Source organism: Lineus longissimus, chromosome 5 (assembly GCF_910592395.1).
Source record: "Lineus longissimus chromosome 5, tnLinLong1.2, whole genome shotgun sequence".
In the NCBI taxonomy this organism is placed as follows: Eukaryota; Metazoa; Nemertea; class Pilidiophora; order Heteronemertea; family Lineidae; genus Lineus; species Lineus longissimus.
This window is the reverse complement of record NC_088312.1, coordinates 2820486-2836890: the sequence shown is the minus strand read 5'-3', so window position 1 is coordinate 2836890 and position 16405 is coordinate 2820486. Positions and strand designations below refer to the sequence as shown.

General features: G+C 40.4%; 4 protein-coding genes across 7 annotated transcripts; 2 read left to right on the top strand and 2 right to left on the bottom strand.

Moving 5' to 3' along the window:
- Nucleotides 1-710: 710 nt before the first annotated feature.
- LOC135488479 (tuftelin-interacting protein 11-like) lies at nt 711-6656 on the top strand. The gene is made up of 13 exons (XM_064773105.1): nt 711-1094; nt 1323-1513; nt 1727-1842; nt 2112-2169; nt 2506-2709; nt 2900-3213; nt 3495-3765; nt 4056-4240; nt 4536-4732; nt 5031-5249; nt 5398-5604; nt 5784-5923; nt 6177-6656. The coding sequence occupies exons 1-13, from the start codon at nt 986-988 to the stop codon at nt 6441-6443; spliced, it is 2478 nt and encodes an 825-aa protein (XP_064629175.1). The 5' UTR covers nt 711-985; the 3' UTR covers nt 6444-6656.
- Nucleotides 6657-7272: 616 nt separating this feature from the next.
- Nucleotides 7273-11366, bottom strand: LOC135487986 (uncharacterized). Its single transcript, XM_064772315.1, has 7 exons — nt 11231-11366; nt 10464-10781; nt 9888-10141; nt 9293-9663; nt 8880-9137; nt 8541-8715; nt 7273-8276 (listed from the first exon to the last, which is right to left on the bottom strand). Exons 2-7 carry the CDS (start codon nt 10729-10731, stop codon nt 7818-7820), a joined length of 1785 nt encoding a protein of 594 aa, XP_064628385.1. The 5' UTR covers nt 10732-10781; nt 11231-11366; the 3' UTR covers nt 7273-7817.
- Nucleotides 11367-11398: 32 nt separating this feature from the next.
- LOC135487988 (ufm1-specific protease 1-like) lies at nt 11399-13677 on the top strand. 4 transcript variants are annotated; one of them, XM_064772321.1, is made up of 5 exons: nt 11399-11478; nt 12193-12381; nt 12478-12684; nt 12965-13067; nt 13378-13677. In XM_064772321.1, exons 2-5 carry the CDS (start codon nt 12262-12264, stop codon nt 13587-13589), a joined length of 642 nt encoding a protein of 213 aa, XP_064628391.1. In that variant the 5' UTR covers nt 11399-11478; nt 12193-12261; the 3' UTR covers nt 13590-13677. The 4 variants fall into 4 exon arrangements, with proteins under 4 accessions (XP_064628391.1, XP_064628390.1, XP_064628388.1 ...); XM_064772320.1 differs by having other exon boundaries at nt 11469-11666; XM_064772318.1 differs by having other exon boundaries at nt 11469-11751.
- On the bottom strand, nt 13605-16355 carry LOC135487987 (PIH1 domain-containing protein 1-like). Its single transcript, XM_064772316.1, has 8 exons — nt 16285-16355; nt 15801-15938; nt 15516-15633; nt 15159-15302; nt 14852-14945; nt 14639-14734; nt 14341-14428; nt 13605-14159 (listed from the first exon to the last, which is right to left on the bottom strand). Exons 1-8 carry the CDS (start codon nt 16348-16350, stop codon nt 13977-13979), a joined length of 927 nt encoding a protein of 308 aa, XP_064628386.1. The 5' UTR covers nt 16351-16355; the 3' UTR covers nt 13605-13976.
- Between the last annotated feature and the right edge of the window lie 50 nt (nt 16356-16405).

The following is a 16405-nucleotide window of genomic DNA, read 5'->3' as shown; positions in this document are numbered from 1 at the left end:
AATTGACTGCGAAATGAAAGCAGGTTAAACACAATGTGTTAATTCTTCAGTCTTGGGTTTGTCAGAGAAAACTAATCTTACATAAGTCCCAGAACAATATCATATGTCTTTATGACAATATTCATCACTGGGACCCAGTACAGTGACGTTCTATCCAATATTCTTTGAGGCTGTTGATGAGACTTCTTGTCTAAACAGTACCATTCTGCCCCCTCTAAGGCATACGTTGGTAGTTCTAATGAATTGACTGCGAAATGAACGCAGTTGAACACAATGTGAATAATTCAGTCTCGGTTTCACCGAAAAGAAGGCGACATGTTATTATTTGATAATGTATAATGATCATGATAACTAGGAGACCCTTTGTGGGTGTTTGATCCAACATACGTTTGTGATTGGCAGCATTAGTATGCTACCCAGTGGTGCTATTCTGATGGACCATAGATCTATCGCCAGGAAAACTTAAGTGGCAGCTCTCTATAGTCTTAATTCACGTTGCGATTGTCCAAGTGAAAGGTAAGTCTTGCTGACAATGTATTGGAAGGAAATCTAATAATCTGAACATTATTTCCAGGCTGTACAAGAAGATCTTCGACAAAGCCTATGGTGTGCTGCAGCTGGGAAGAACGAAATCAGCGCCTCTAGTGTCAAGATTGCTTTTTGGGGACGAAGTATTGGTCTACGTTGTGCCAGACAATTCCATATTTTCATTGAACCTCAAAAACAAATATGGTGGACGGACTGGCGTCTTAATCACCATGGAACTTTGACTTGTTTTTATGTGTTCCTCATGTTATCTGGCGCCTTAAAAATGTTCGAATGATAAAGCACACCAAAATCAGAGTCTATTCATTCAATAAAGGTTCTACTTACTCCTCAGATACGACGTTGTGACCATAAAGTTAACACAAAATACACTACTAATTGGTTGTCGGACCGCACTAAACAGTTCTTTTTCCGGACAGGAGCCAAAGTTGTTTACACAATGTCGTCACCTGAAATGGAGCAGTTTGAGATCACTGATCGGGATCTTGACGATGAACTCAACCCATACAGAAAAAGACACCGCCAGTCAAAAAAACAAGCGATTTATGGTGAGGCATCACACAGACACGTCGTGTCATTATAAGTCGTAGACGTTTTTGCAAGACAATATCAATATGTAGTACTAGAGTGACAAAGATATACTTCAGTGTCATTGCCAGGTATGCTGCTGTGGTCTATCAAAGGGAAGTAGTAAGCTGACATAACGGACATTGTTTCTCAACTATCTGTTTGCATGCAGGAGAAGGCAATGTTGAAAAATCTTTTGGTGTTTTCAGGTATTTGGGCTGATGAGGACAGTGATGACGAGGGGAGACCAACTTTTGGAAATAGGCGTGGAAAGAAGGATTACTCAGCTCCCGTTGGTTTTGTCAGCGGCGGTATCAAAGGGGAAGAGAAGCCTTCAGGATCCAAAGCTGGGAATAATGAAGATGAAGAGTCATATAAAGATGACAAAGGAACTAGTTCTGTATGGTCATTTTACTCTGATTCGATGTAAAAGTATTTACTGACAGCTCTCCCTCTTTTTTAGAAAAGTTATGTTAAAGCACTCAGCAGTCCATTTTATCAATTGTAAAAGTAAGAATCCAGTCCTATGAATTGATAGAGGGCAGAGTTAATTTAGTGGAGGGCAACATTGGACATGTCATGATAAAATTAACTTGTTTTAAATCTTTTGTAGGAATCGGATGACGGTGGAGGAAGAGTTGGATTTGGGGTAAAGCCACAGCCATCAGGTGCAGCAACTATCCCAGGAGCAGCTAGGAATTATGACCCTGGTTTATACAAGGGAGACAGGTAAGTTGTGCAGCCTCAACCACAGATGCAGCAGGCATTGGTGTTAATTTGAATTACACACTGCTCTTACCACTGCATCACTCTGACTCAGCAGTTCTTGCTTTGCTCCAAGGCCTTCATCCAGGAATAAAAAGACGGGTGATAGTTTTCAATTACCTGTGCTCACCTGTTGGTCTGCGGCTGTAATGGCGAAAAAATGTGCTGTCTCACTCTCGGCGGAGCCGAATTGAAATTAGTTACATTGTAAACTTCTCTGTTTTTATTTCCAGAAAGTTGGGGACATGGGAAAAACATACGAAGGGTATTGGAGCCAAACTTCTCGGCAAGGTGAGTGCTACTTGCCTTGCTTATCAAAGCTACTTATCCATGCTGTATCAGTGTGCCTTTAGAATAATATACATATTGCATCTCTTGTTGCTTGTTCTGTCAAAGATGTATAATCTTGCCGTATTCATTTTTGATCCTATCTTTTACCAAACAAGTCCAACTCTTGCACATAATGAAATCCACAACAGGTCTAAGAATAGATGGTACATGTTGGTACAAATCATCTCACTATGTTAAAGATTGTAAATCCTGACCTTGCCCTAGACGTTCTCAAGTATTGGTGCACTGATGCCGGAAAGATGTTATGTTACAAAGTTCTTACAAATTACTTTACAGATGGGCCATGTCCATGGTAGGGGCCTTGGAAAGAACCTCCAAGGTATTGTGAATCCTGTGGAGGCCCAGACAAGAAAAGGCAAAGCTGCAGTTGGATTCTATGGGTCGGAAAGGACAAAGTCTCAGCGTACGCAGATTGTTGATCAAGATGAACAGGAGGAGGTGGAATTTAAAGAAAAACTCAGACAATGGAAAAAAACTGATGTAAGTAAAGTCTGTAGTTTTCATCAGATCATGCCTTTGGCCTTATAGGCCTCTATAATGTGATCTCAAGCTCTTTTCTTGGGTCTGTTTTTTAAGGTACATTTGATTGTTGGCACAGGTCATTTGATCAACCAGATACGAATTGGCAAAAAACTTTATTGAAGTTGTTTATTTTGTGTTTTCTTTGCAGGATAGGAAAAAGAAACCAAAATATAACTATGTGACTGCAGATGAAGTAATTGCCTCAGGAGGGATACGTAAGAAGAAACATGTGGTTCCAAGTGAACTTTCCAAGGTCAAAGTCATTGATATGACAGGAAAAGAAAAGCGAGTGCTGTCCAGCTACTCAGCCCTGGCACAGCGACATGATAGACCCGATGATGATGAGGATATCTATGATAGTTTACCAGAGAAGAGGCGAGCGTTTGACATGCCGGAATTGATGCATAATTTGAACATGCTGGTAGATATGGCCGAAGAAGAGATCATCACGAATGATAGGAGGTATGTTATTGACCTTCCTCAAAAGCCTTTCAAAGATTTTTTGTAAGGGCCTGAGTTCTTATCAAAGTGAAATTTAAAATTCAGTTGTGTTCTGAGTGCATTTGAATAGGCAGTGTTCCCAATGTGCCTGAGAGTCAATGAAATTGTCATCAGTTTTAGCAATTTTGATTGATTGGTTCTGATGTTGTGTGCTGATTGCTTAATTGGTTTTAGATAAATTGTGGATTTTCTGGAACCCTGCCTGACCCTCAAAGGTTTAAGAGTAACATCCTTATTTTCAGATTAAAACACAGTAAAGATTTGGCTGTCAATCTAACATTTGAACAAGAGAAGCTGACTGAAGTATTAGCACAAGAAAGCAAACAAATTGACAAGCTGCAAAAGATCTGTGACATGATTGAGAGCTGTGAAGCCAGACTGAAAGAAGGTGCAGAGAATCCTCTTACTTTGTCAGAATGTGCCAAAACATTCATTGAACTTCAAGACGCTTACTATGAGGAATATAAACTATTTGAACTTTCTAATTTGGCTATTGCCATGATAACTCCATTGGTAAGTGAAAGTTTCAAAAATGCTTTGACTTGGATGCTTTGTAGTGGTCAGTCTTGCTATATTGAGTACTGTAGACCCCTTATATTTTCGCAGCCCTGAATATTGACGAACACTTCCTTGATGCATCGTCCTATGATAAAATCATTATGTTAAACATTTATGTAACATTTACTGCTCGCATCCCTAGCCTTGATGCTAGCTCTGGGATCCTTTTATGTTTTTTATAAAACCATTAAATAAGAACTTGTGATGATTTTCATCAAAGCATTCATCAGCTGTGTATCTTTTAGATGAAGAAACACTTTGAAGCCTACAGCCCATTGATTGATTCAACCTGGGGTTTGGAGACCATGAAGAGCTGGAAAGACATCCTCCATGATGGCAACAGGTCATTGAAAAGCAATGAAAATGACATGGACGCCTATGACAAACTCGTCTGGGATATCTGGATGCCATATGTGAGAAGAGCTGTCGGGTGAGTTTGGAATCAGTTAGGGGACTAGACGGGTTATCCCTGTGTGCATGTGTGGATGTTGTTCGTACAGCGTTGATGAAATTCCTAGAATCAGATGAGATTGGGCGGTTTCATTGCAGTTTCATTCCACAATGCATCTGAAGGGTACCCTTTTCACCAGGGGTTTGATATATTGAAAGCAGAGTATATTGTAATCCACTCTTGTGCGAGGATGAGGTATTATCCTCCTGGTCACTTAAATCACATGTCCAGGTTGTTCCTCTACTAGGCCTAATGACCTTTAAATCATTTTCAGCTCCTGGAATGTACGTACATGTGATCCAGTGATAGAGTTATTGGAGAATTGGCTACCGATCCTGTCACCTTGGATCATGGATAACATCTTGGACCTGTTGGTCTACCCCCGGCTCCAGTCTGAAGTTGAAAACTGGAATCCTACCAGTGACACTGTTCCTATTCATTCCTGGCTTCATCCGTGGTTGCCTCTGATGGGTAAGTTTCAACCACGGTCATATTCATGATTTCAGATCTTTGTGAATGGGTGATATGAATAAAGACTAGCAAATGCTTTTATCTAAAACTCCATGTACATTTACACTAGGCCTTCCTGTACAAAACCGGAGTAAAAGCATTTGCTAGTCTTTATTCATATCACCCATTAACTCTCATTAGATCATGGAGGCTAGATCCCTTCACAAGAAAGTTGGCTGGTTTAGTTAGTTGGTTACCTCAGAAAAGATTTAATGGGTTTTCCTCTCACTGTTCCTAATCATAAGTCACATATTTTCAGGTGAGAGATTAGAACCATTGTATGCTCCAATACGGCAAAAACTTGGTACAGCATTGATCAACTGGCATCCCTCCGATCCTTCTGCGAAGCTCATCCTCCAGCCGTGGCTAAACGTGTTCAAGAAGGGACATGTGGAGGCCTTTGTCCTGAAGCACATCCTCTCAAAGCTACATCTCTGTATGCAGGAGTTTGTGATTAATCCTCATCAACAGCATCTAGGTAAGAGTTCAGTGTCTGTTGAGGTTACGTCTTTCCCATAAAATTAGTGACACCATGTGTCAGTTTATTCTAAAATACCTCTCACTTCATTGTAATTGTGGCATTATATTGTCTAATGTTTTAAAGTAATTTTCATTATTTCTTGTAGATCCTTGGAATTGGGTGATGTCGTGGAGAGAGATTATTCCCAATCACAATATGATTGTGATGTTGGAGAAAACATTCTTCCCGAAATGGTTACAGGTGCTATCGTCATGGTTAAACAGTAATCCCAACTATGATGAGGTGACCAAATGGTACATGGGATGGAAGTCGATGATGCCGGAAGAGTTTTTTGTGAATCAGTCTATTAAAGGTTGCTCCTTGATCTTTTATTTCTAACATTTTGGGTATTTGAGAAAAAAATACAGTGATGTGGATTTGTTTGAATTAATAAACCAGAGAAACCAATGGAGTAGGTTTTTAATGGCAACGTCGACTATCAATATTCATTTTACCCAACACTGGTTTAACTCACTATATTTTCTTTTGCAGATCAGTTCAATCAAGCACTGAGCATGATGAACAGGGCAGTGACTGGCCACTACCAGCCTGGCGCCCGCGAAAATGTTGCATATCTTACACATCAAGAAAGGCGAAGGGACTTTGAACCGACAGAAAAGAGAGAGCGTGAGGTAAAGCCTCCCTGATTTGCTCGTTAATTGGGAATGTCTCACCATTATACAGTATGCTACGTCTGCTAGCCAAAGGATTATGGCATCCTTGTGTCTTTGATGTAAAGTTGCTAGGGTCACATTACTTGCACTTGTCTTGTCCATTGAAGTTCGAAGTCAGCGTTCATTTCCGGACTCTACATGCCTCTACCTTTAAATAGATACATTGTACTTCACTAACAGGTATAAACTAATATAACCTCTTATTTTTCAGCCCACCACAAGCAGCCCAACCCCCACTATGAAAGTCTCAGATACTGCCACAACTATTCCACATAGCTTCAAGGAACTCATCGAGAAAAAGGCCATGGAGAATAACATCCTATTCGCACCAATACCAAACAGAACACAAGAAGCCCGACAGGTTTATCGATTTGGAAAAGTCAGCATTTATATTGATAGGAGGGTGGTGTTTATGTTCACGGGAGAACAGTGGATACCAGTGTCATTGAATAGTCTTATAGAGCGAGCAATTGGCTGATGATGGTGGCATTCCAAGTCTGCACTGTGCCAGAACAATGATGACTGTAAAAGTTTCACAAGCCATTGTTAAAGGGTCTTTACCCGGCCTTGCGAACATTTCACAAAAGTGTATTTTTGTGGGCTTTGAAAATGTACCACTACTTCCTGTCAAGGAAGCCCTGTCATTGCAACAAATTTTCTGTACTTTCGGAATAAAATACAAAGTACAGGATTGGTTAAATCAATCTTGTCAATGTAAAGAAGTCTTGGCTTTGATGTGTTTTCAGCAGTTTGTCAGTGCCGTGTCTCAAATATGGTTCTCCTCAGGAATTCTTATACATTCTGCATAACAGTGACATTCAGGGTGCCTTGTCAATGCGACCGTATTGAATGGGGAATAGATTTTGGATTCTGAGACACATGTTTTTTGTTGGATCTTTGACCCTGTTCCATTAGCACCAAAATCACGTTGTTCCAGCATTCCAGTTTCTAAGTTAAAGTGGCCTCCCACCATGTAAACCTAATCCTAAAACATTTTGTCCTCCATTCTTCCTGTTCATTCAATAATAGGGTTGGTGAGCAGAATGTGTTCCCAGTTGTGATTGAAATTCACAGCTGAGAGAGCTTCTGTGGTTGAACCTTCAAGGACAAAGTCACAACCAGAAGGCAGGAATATTTTCACTGCCAGGTCCGGAAACTCCTGGCCAGCAACTTGCATATATTTTCAAAACCTTTTAAGAAAGGAAAGCAGTTAACATCAGACTGTTTATCCTGTTGTGGCGGGTTCACTGGGACTCTGCCAAAAGCAAAACAAACCTTTCAAGAAGCGAAGAAGAGTCAAGTAGTTTGCAATATCAAGTTTATTTGGTTGCAAAATATTGAGAATCACTGCATAAAACAGTGACCGACCTTGTAGACTTATGTAGCATACAAATTATCACAGCGTTATTCATACAGTTTATGTATACAGTCGAAACTGCGTTATCGGGAAAAATTGCTTCTTACAAAAGTTTTTACAGAACCCAAGCAATTGTAACTCCTCATCAGGATATATTAATTGTTTCAACAAAAACCTGAATACAAATATAATCTCCAGTACCCTGAAAATTGTTAAAGAGGGTGCCATTGTTATACAACACCCTAACACAGTCATTTCATTCTTCATTGAGAAAGGTAAGAACAACCTCTACAACTTAATCTGCATGTTTAAGATAAAAATAAACAGTCTTCCTATAAAAATTAACAATAAAATTGTACGCTATGTACTGATAGTGTATATCTAAATAGTGTTACAACAACAAATAATATTGCAAGTGAACTATGTTACAAGAGAAGAAACTTTCCTGATCAAGTGCATGAATCTACGTATACTGTAGTAGAAAAGCCCGATTCATTACTTCAGCGTATTTTTGACAGAGAGTTTTTGGAAGGATTCCATTAGTCCTTCAGTCTCCAATTCCTTCAACTTGCTGGCAAGCTGGTCTTCGAATGATTTCGTATCAGCCGACAAAAGTCCAAATAGTGTGTCCAACTTAGTCAAATCAGGCCTTTTGCCATCCAATTTGAACTGAATTGGATTGAATCCACTTCTCCTCATCTCATCCACCATATACCCCGAAGAGTGCTGACTACTCAGGAATGAGACGAACACCATTTTGGCTGGGTAGACCTCAGCATGGTACTTCTTGAACAGTGGTGTCCATCTGTCTCCATTCGGGCAGGCCGTGTTCTCCTCCTCATCTGTGACCATCAGGATGGTCTTGTATACTGTCTTGCTCTCATAGATGGGCCAGAGACTTGCTGCTGGGGCTGTGCTGCCAGATGCCTGGATGTCAACTGCCATCTGCAGGACCTGTAAGCAATATTGTACTAGTAGGTCATTGTTATACAACTACTCTGACATTAATCTTGAATGTTGGGTTTGACAACATGTTGGTGTGTAGAAGTGACTTGGAGTAAATTCATCAGTTGACCCTCCAGGTACATTTCGGGGCCGAACTTGAATATTTAGAAACGAATCAACTCAATTAAGTTCGTTTTTTTTCTCAAGCTTTTTTGGTCAAACGTAAACTGTATTGAAGCATTCACAATCACAGGTAAACAATATTGAACTTACCTCCTCAACATTAGATGGTGCCTTTGGTGCATCCATATTCGTGTGATTGAAGAACACCAACTTCGCGGATGTGATGGCAGTTAGAAGACTAGATATGATTGTCGCAGTGCGAATGGCAACATCCATGGAGCTAGACATGTCCCCGATGACTAGGATTGGTGGCTCAAGGGGCAGACTGAAATAATGAGGAAGAGAATGGTAACATTTTGTGTAAAGGCTTTTTTTAGAGTGATGGTAATCTATACAAGGCAAAAAACCTAATCATCACCCAACCGCAGCAGCAGACAATGAACAACCACAGCTGCAATGCACAAGGAGAACAATCACATTAAAATTTACCTCAGTTCTTTCAATTTCTTCTCCGCAACAGCCACCAGGTCTTTATAGAAGGGAGCCTTCGTTTCATCAATACTCGTCACAGGTGGTTCCGGTTCACCACTATCGTCATATCTACCTCCACATGTGGTCTCCCGATACATCTTCATCGTTAGAAGACGCTCCATCAGTTTACCATAGGGAAGTTGCATCGACTCTCCAGTAGCTAAACGGGAGGCAATCACTTGGTCCACAGGGGGGCACATCAAGTCCTCATAGTTCCTGAAAATTGAAGAGAGATTAATGATGAATTTCCAAATCGAGAGTCAAAGAGACAAGACTATTTTCTTGAAGGACTAGCATGATGGTTCAATGTAAACTGTTGATCATGTTAGAGTTATTCAATGAGGGTATTGAAGAAATCTTTGTGAACTTACCAAATTATTGTGTCCAGCTTCTTTGTACTTTTTACAATGGCCACCTTAGCCTCTGGCGTGAGTTTATCCTTGTATTGCTTGATATGACTGAATGGGATATCAACGTTTAGGACAAGCTCACTGACATTTTCCTGGTTTAGAACTTTGCACTTGTGAACAACGGAGTCCTCCGGTGCTGGCACCCCGAAGCAATATGGCAAAAACCAAGGCAGATTGGGGAAATCTTCCTTGGAATTGAAATGGACGATGTCAGCTAACTTCTTCCAGGGCTCTGTCGGCATGTGAAGGGCAAAGAATTCAAGGTTCTCTTTTGACAAGCGGCGTGCCCATTCCCTGATGTACTTGCAGGAAGCACCACTTGCAGACCCATTCTGAAGAAAGAATTGGAGCAATGACAGCAACATTTTGAACTGACACCATTTTCTTGAGAAATAAAAACATTTAGAAATGACACAGTTTCCAGAGCAATGGGCCAAAACGAACAAATTACTTCAGAAACATTTTGTTGCTGGTCAAATCTCCTATGAAACAGAAGACTGCTATGAAAATCCTATCCCTGGTTTTTCTAGAATGGTCATAAATTTCTCACATTTACCTTAGGTTTGTTGGCATTCAAGTTATCAATATTCGACTTGAGTGTTCCAAGAGTCTTTGCTTTCACTTTGCCACTCTGCATCTGAAGACGCTTCATCTTCTTCTCATAGAAACGAATCTGTCGAGCGGAATCCAACAGCTGCATTGCCTTCAGCACCTCAACAAAACCAAAGCTTTCTGTGTTGGACAGAAAGCTGTTGATGAGTTCTTTGTCACTTCTTGCGATGGCTGCAGCCAGAGCTCGCACTCGGGCATCTGAAATAAGGTGCAAAAAAGTCAGAAATATTACTAAAACTCATGTTGGATGCCTTTTAATACATCAACTGCCTCTCTGGGCGAGCAGGGCGTGACTAAAATACAGGGGCCTATTTGCTCCATATGCTTGTCAAGTTTTGTCAGCCAAAAACAAGAATCCCCTTAGTATCACATTTTTTTGGAGAAGGATGCTCCACACAAGTTATCATCTGTGATCCACCCCCCTGATCTTGTCACTCTGTCAAATTATCCTTCTTTGGAAAATACAAAACTTGGGATAACTTTCCATATCTTTTTATGCATTCTTTGATTCCATACTTACTCTGTGACATTTCAATGCCAAGTTCATCCATCAGGCACATAGCTGCAGCGTATCGGAACCTGTTCTCTTCCTGGGCCTCATAATGAAGCTCGGGGCTGGCAGTCCCAACGAAAAAACCTTTGACATCTTTGTTGATGTCCAAGTCCTCGTTCTTCTGATTTGAGGGGGTTGTTGGGACAGAGGAGGTAGCCCCATAGTTTCCACGACCACCCCTACCGCGGCCGCGGCCACGCCCTCCCCGTCCTCGGCCTCGCATTCCTCTTGGCATTTTGAAGTTTTAAAGCAAGGTGTCTTTGTGGAATTAGGAGGGTTTTACTTCTGAAATAAAGGTAATATCAAAATAGAGATTAAAAAATAGGAATCCACAGAGGTCCCCTCGAGACCTCTTTCCGCATTCCAGGTCTTCTTGCTCCCTCTTCTGCCTGAACCCTTTTACATTGTTTTTGAACCCTTACTGATACTTTGATTCAGTCGGCTCGAGTCCTTACCAAACCAAGCCACTGCATGACTGACTGGGCACTGCACAATCTGGAGAATCATTGAGAATCGGCAGTAGGTTTATGTAATTAAATGTAGGCCTATGATAGTCGAATGAACCATCGACGTATATTGGAAGAAAGCTTCTTTGAAGTATTTTTTTCTTTTATCGTCTTAAGTTTTAAGACTAGGCCTAGGCAGAGTATGAGGCCTAGCTGCCCTAGCCCTAGGCTGGGCCTGCCTGTAAGCCTATGTTGTATAGAAAACAGCAACCCTGATAAATATCTTACCTTCTCTATGGCTTGATCATTCCGAATTTGATTGCACTGCAATCCTAGATCATTTTATAAGCGACCAATTAATTGCACAACCTAAGGGAAACCTTGCAACCAGCCAAGTCAGCACTCCCAAACCCGGAAGTAAATTTTAGTAGTGATGTGTTTACACCGGATTGCATCATGACAACAATACAGTCACTACGCTGAACAAATAGTGCTCAATTAAATGCTCTACATTTCTCTACAAAGACAACAATTCGGTTTAACTCACAATTTTTCGAGATACAGTTATTGCTTTTGAAGTATAAATGGGGTATTGTGTGTGATGGCTTTATGTGAGATTAAGTTCAAACTCGCACAGTGACAAAATTGAAATTAAATTTCAGACACTGGAACTGATCAATTGCCGCCATCTTGGATGTCAGCATCCTGAGATTCAGGGTTTTAGGTTGGATTAGTGAACTATTTTGACCTAATTTCAATTTGTTGCATTTGGTTTGCATCAGCAACTTGCAGATGATTGCCGAATTTAGGTATTTCTAGATTTCTTAATTGTGGTGCAAGCTTTTATCGACAAGTATGTGAAACGATAATGCAATCAAAAGTGTATTAACCCTTTAAAGCCATCCTAAATTAAAGATATTCAAAAGTAGGTCAAGATCTACAGTGTATTCCTTTACCACCACATGTGGCAAAAGGCCTACAGGGTGTTCCAAAATGACAGCTTTGGGTGAATGGTCACGGAATGATGTGTGCCAAATCCAAGGAGGCTCTGGAAGTCTGTCATGTCTGCATGGCTAATTGATGCCTTTATACACTATATGTGATGCAATCAATGTTGTTTTGGCCTCATCTTCAATTCCAGTACAGTGTCAAGTGATGCTTCGTTCACCTCTATCGTGGCGGGTTGAATGGACAGGCCCGAAACGCCTTTCAATTAGTGAAATATATTTTTGTATTCATTTTCCATGCAGGGTCTGCCATCATAACATACAACCTCCACCTTCAACATTTAGAAGCTGTTTAAGTCCTTAGTCTCCGAAATGGAAGAAAATCTTCTGAAGAACGTGCATCATGGTCTTGATGTTCCCGGGGAGATCTTAGGGCTTGTATCAAAGGAGTATCAATACTGTCACTATGGATGTGATGGATTTGATGACAGGGTAAGAAATAAGAAAGTTTGAAAGTTTCCCATGTTTATCAAATAAAGCACTTTGTTGAGGGCAGTATAGACAGATCAATAATTGCTATCTTTTTAGGGTTGGGGCTGTGGTTACAGGACGTTACAGACCCTTTGCTCCTGGATCAAGCTCAGGCAAGGAGAGGCATGCAAGCAGGTCATTCCATCTATTGGAACCATACAAGAATCTCTTGTAGAAATGGAGGATAAACTGCCATCTTTTATAGGAACGAAAGACTGGATTGGTAGTTTTGAAGTTTCCTTGGTTGTTGACTTTTTCTTTGATGTAAGTATTACTTTTAATATACACCATAGTGGCCAAATTAGCAATGATGGGTGATTTAAAGACCAATAAATGCTTTTACTTCAGTGCTTTTCAGAAAGGCCTTGTGTGGACATGTTGTCAATAAAATAACGCTACTCTAAATTAAAAATGCCACTTGAGACTAAGTTGGTGCTGAGATGGAATGAGCACCTGCTGTTGATTATTATCTTATGTCATCTACTACAATGTACTTCTAGTTTCCTTTTCTTTCCTGTTGAAATTTCACTTGTTATTCTTGCAGGTTCCATGTAAGATAATCCATATCAGAAGCGGGGAAGAGCTAATAGACCACATAAATGTTCTGGTGGAACATTTCAAAACAGTTGGGGCTCCTGTCATGATGGGTAGGTTGTCAGATTGTACAATGAAGAAATGAGTAGGTCTTTCACATGGCAGTGCTAAAAGAACTGACAACAATATCCTTTAGATTACTTGGTACTGTACTGGGCAAAAATATTCTTGACCCACAGAGCAATTCTGTGAAAAGAAAAAAATCTTGTCCAACAGAAAGTGCTCTTTGAAAGCTTTGCCAATAAGACTTCTTCCTAGGAGAGTTTGGGAGTCTTGCACTTTGTAACATCATCTGTCAAATTCAAAAGAAAAAAAAACAATCACTGGAACAAACTTCCTCATAAACTTGTTGCTCGTTTTCAGGTGGTGACACTGACAGTTCATCCAAAGGAATCCTAGGAGTGAGTCGCGATAGCTCGGACACATACCTTCTAGTTCTCGACCCACATTTTTATGGACAATGTAACAACAGGGGAGAACTACAGAATGATGGTTGGGTCAAGTGGAGACCGTTAAAGGACTTTTGTTATGACTCTTTCTACAATCTGTGCCTACCACAGTACAAGGAAAGATAACACAATTTAATATTCACATTGTTTATTTACAAATGTAGAAAATAATGTACATTCTTTTCTCGTGACAGAATCTCTGAATAAAAGTTGTTCTCAAATGTCAACAAATTCATTCATTTTCTTTTACAAGTGCACCACGCCAACAAATTTTCTTATGACAAGCAACGGGGCCAAGACAGGATGACTCTGGCAATTTAACCAGCATTCCAACTGGCTACATTGCAGTTACAAAAATCACTTGTTTGCATAGCCCTTTGGAGTAAAAGCAGGATGTATCATTTCTATTATCCTGTTTCAATAGACATCTTGTGACAACAGTAAACTTGCTGAGCTGGGAATTGGTTGGATCAACGAAGGACAAATGTTATATCAAGGAAATCCAGTCCCCTTTTAGCTGCACGATACAACTGGCATTGTCACTGTCAGAACTTTAGTATTCTGGTTGAATTGGGCACCACATTCTTCTTGCACTAAATCGTACGGCAAATAGATATCCAAGTAATAAGCATTACTCCTTGTCTTCAATAAGATTCTGTCCTCGCCGATATCTAGACTCATGGAAGCAGCAGTTTTCTGAAAGAAATAGTGAAGTTCGTGAAATCTTCATAAACTAAAAGATGGTATTCATTATGGTTCCTTTCCCAAGAGGCAAAAGCTAGCTTACATGATTGTATACTCCTTGTTTCCAACAGATGTGCAAACCTTGCATCGAATAATGTATTGGCCACTTGGTTTTTGCTTTACTTTTACTTACCACTTTTTGCAACTGAAACTCTGCAACAAGGAACTCTGGATGACCTTCTGTTGGCTCTTGAACAATGGTATACTTTGGCTGTGCAGCACTGAAAGTGTTTGAATTAGTTGGAGTGAAAAAACCAATCTCCATGATTACATACTACATATTGCATCACTACCTGACAAGACCCTGTCCCTCATTCGTAATTATCAACAAATTTTGGCTGTTCTTAAACTTAACCCATGACTTTGGGGAATCTTCATTTTCTTGAAGTGTTTATTACACATTTTGAGAGATGACTGAATGAAGTTCCTACCTGGTCGGTTTCATATCTTCTTTACAGCTTGTAACTTCGCTGATCAGTGGGTTGCCTTGTCCCCCAGGCTTGTTCATACCTGGTGCACTCCCAGGACTACAAACGAAAGTGGGAAATTATACATAGGTTGTGACATCATCTTTGTTTTGGTTATCAAGACAAGCTACTGACATTGTCCGCAAGGTTGTGATGATAGCTGGGCAGAGAACTTACTCATCCATATCCATGATCCATGGCTTAGCCTCACTGCGTACCATCTGTTGCTGGATGTTTCCCATAAACCGCCTGTTCTTTAAAATCACCCAGTCTGAAAATCAAATACATGTAGCATTGTTATAAAAGAGTATGCATGTTCCAAAGCCTCTGCTTATACTCTATGAGGTTGTGTCATAAAACTGGGTAACCATTGGTCACAGCATGACATGCACATGTGGCAACTCATCACCTCTGTTGTGGTTTGAAAACTGGAGTCCGAAAAGAAATAAATGTACAGCTCCACACCCGCGATCCTGGGACTTACTTCTATCTAACTGCATTTCATATTTATACTCCAATCCCTCCAGTACAACTGTCAGGAAGAACCCCATGAATAGTTCACTGGCCTTGACCTTGCCCAGGAAGGATGGATGGACAACAATGTCATACACGGCGCAACCAGCACCACCTGGAAAGGAGATTTAAAAGAACACATAATGTCATACTGACAGCAGGCAATAACGTACAAGGTTGGTTTTCCTTGACCACAACATGATAACTTCCATTCTGTGCTCGCAAACAATGATTTAAGTTGGAGTCAGCTAATACCCCCTCGACAAAACAGGAGACAACCCAATGATTCCTGAGCTGAGAAAGACCTGAGTCAGTAAATCATACTTACTTTTATCCACCTCAGCATGAGGCTCACCAAGACTCATAGGAACTCTATAAGAAGATGGATCAGGTGAGTCCAAAATCTTGACCAGTTCTGTATCTGTAATGTCTTTAGGAATCGGCAGCTGAAAGTGAAATAGATTACAATAAGCGACTGTGTAAGTTGATGATAACTGTCCAATGGGAGAGTGAAATGAAACAGAAATCTAAGTATAGTCAATCACCAAATATGTATTATACAAAGTTTGAAGTAATAAGTTTTTGCAGTAACTGATAACCAATTGACACTCACTGACTCTTCCACACAAACATTGATGAAAACCTTTTCTCCTTTTTCATTTTTGGTCTTCAAACAGAACCCTGGCTTTGGTGTGACCTTGTGACATGGTGCTGCTGGAGTCTGCGGGATTTGACCTTCTTCTTGCGCAGCCTGAAATGAAATACAATGGGTTTTACTTTTAGATGCTACTGACACCACTGTAATGTCTGGGGCATCTTGTGAATCACTGGTCTACATGTAAACCCATCAAGAGTGTGATGCAGGAACTTGGGTCGACAGTGATATGCATGTCCATGTCCATGACCATGACAACAGACGAACAGTTCGACTACAATACAGTCCCAACAATGCAACAACATTGCAACATGCCAACACTTTATTTTAAGTTAACTGCGCTTTCCATATCTTGTTAAAGAAATAGTGGCATGAACGAGGGTACAATATGTGAAGTTAAAGCATTTTTTCGAATTATGTAAAGAATATTTATTTCATTTGCCTGAAAAAGAAGCTTTTGATAGAAATCTTCGTCGCCACCCTGCAAAAATGAACCCGGGCTCTCCATCTTGGATTTTTCTGTGGCTTGTTATTTGCTAGAGGTAATAATAAGCGATTTTTTC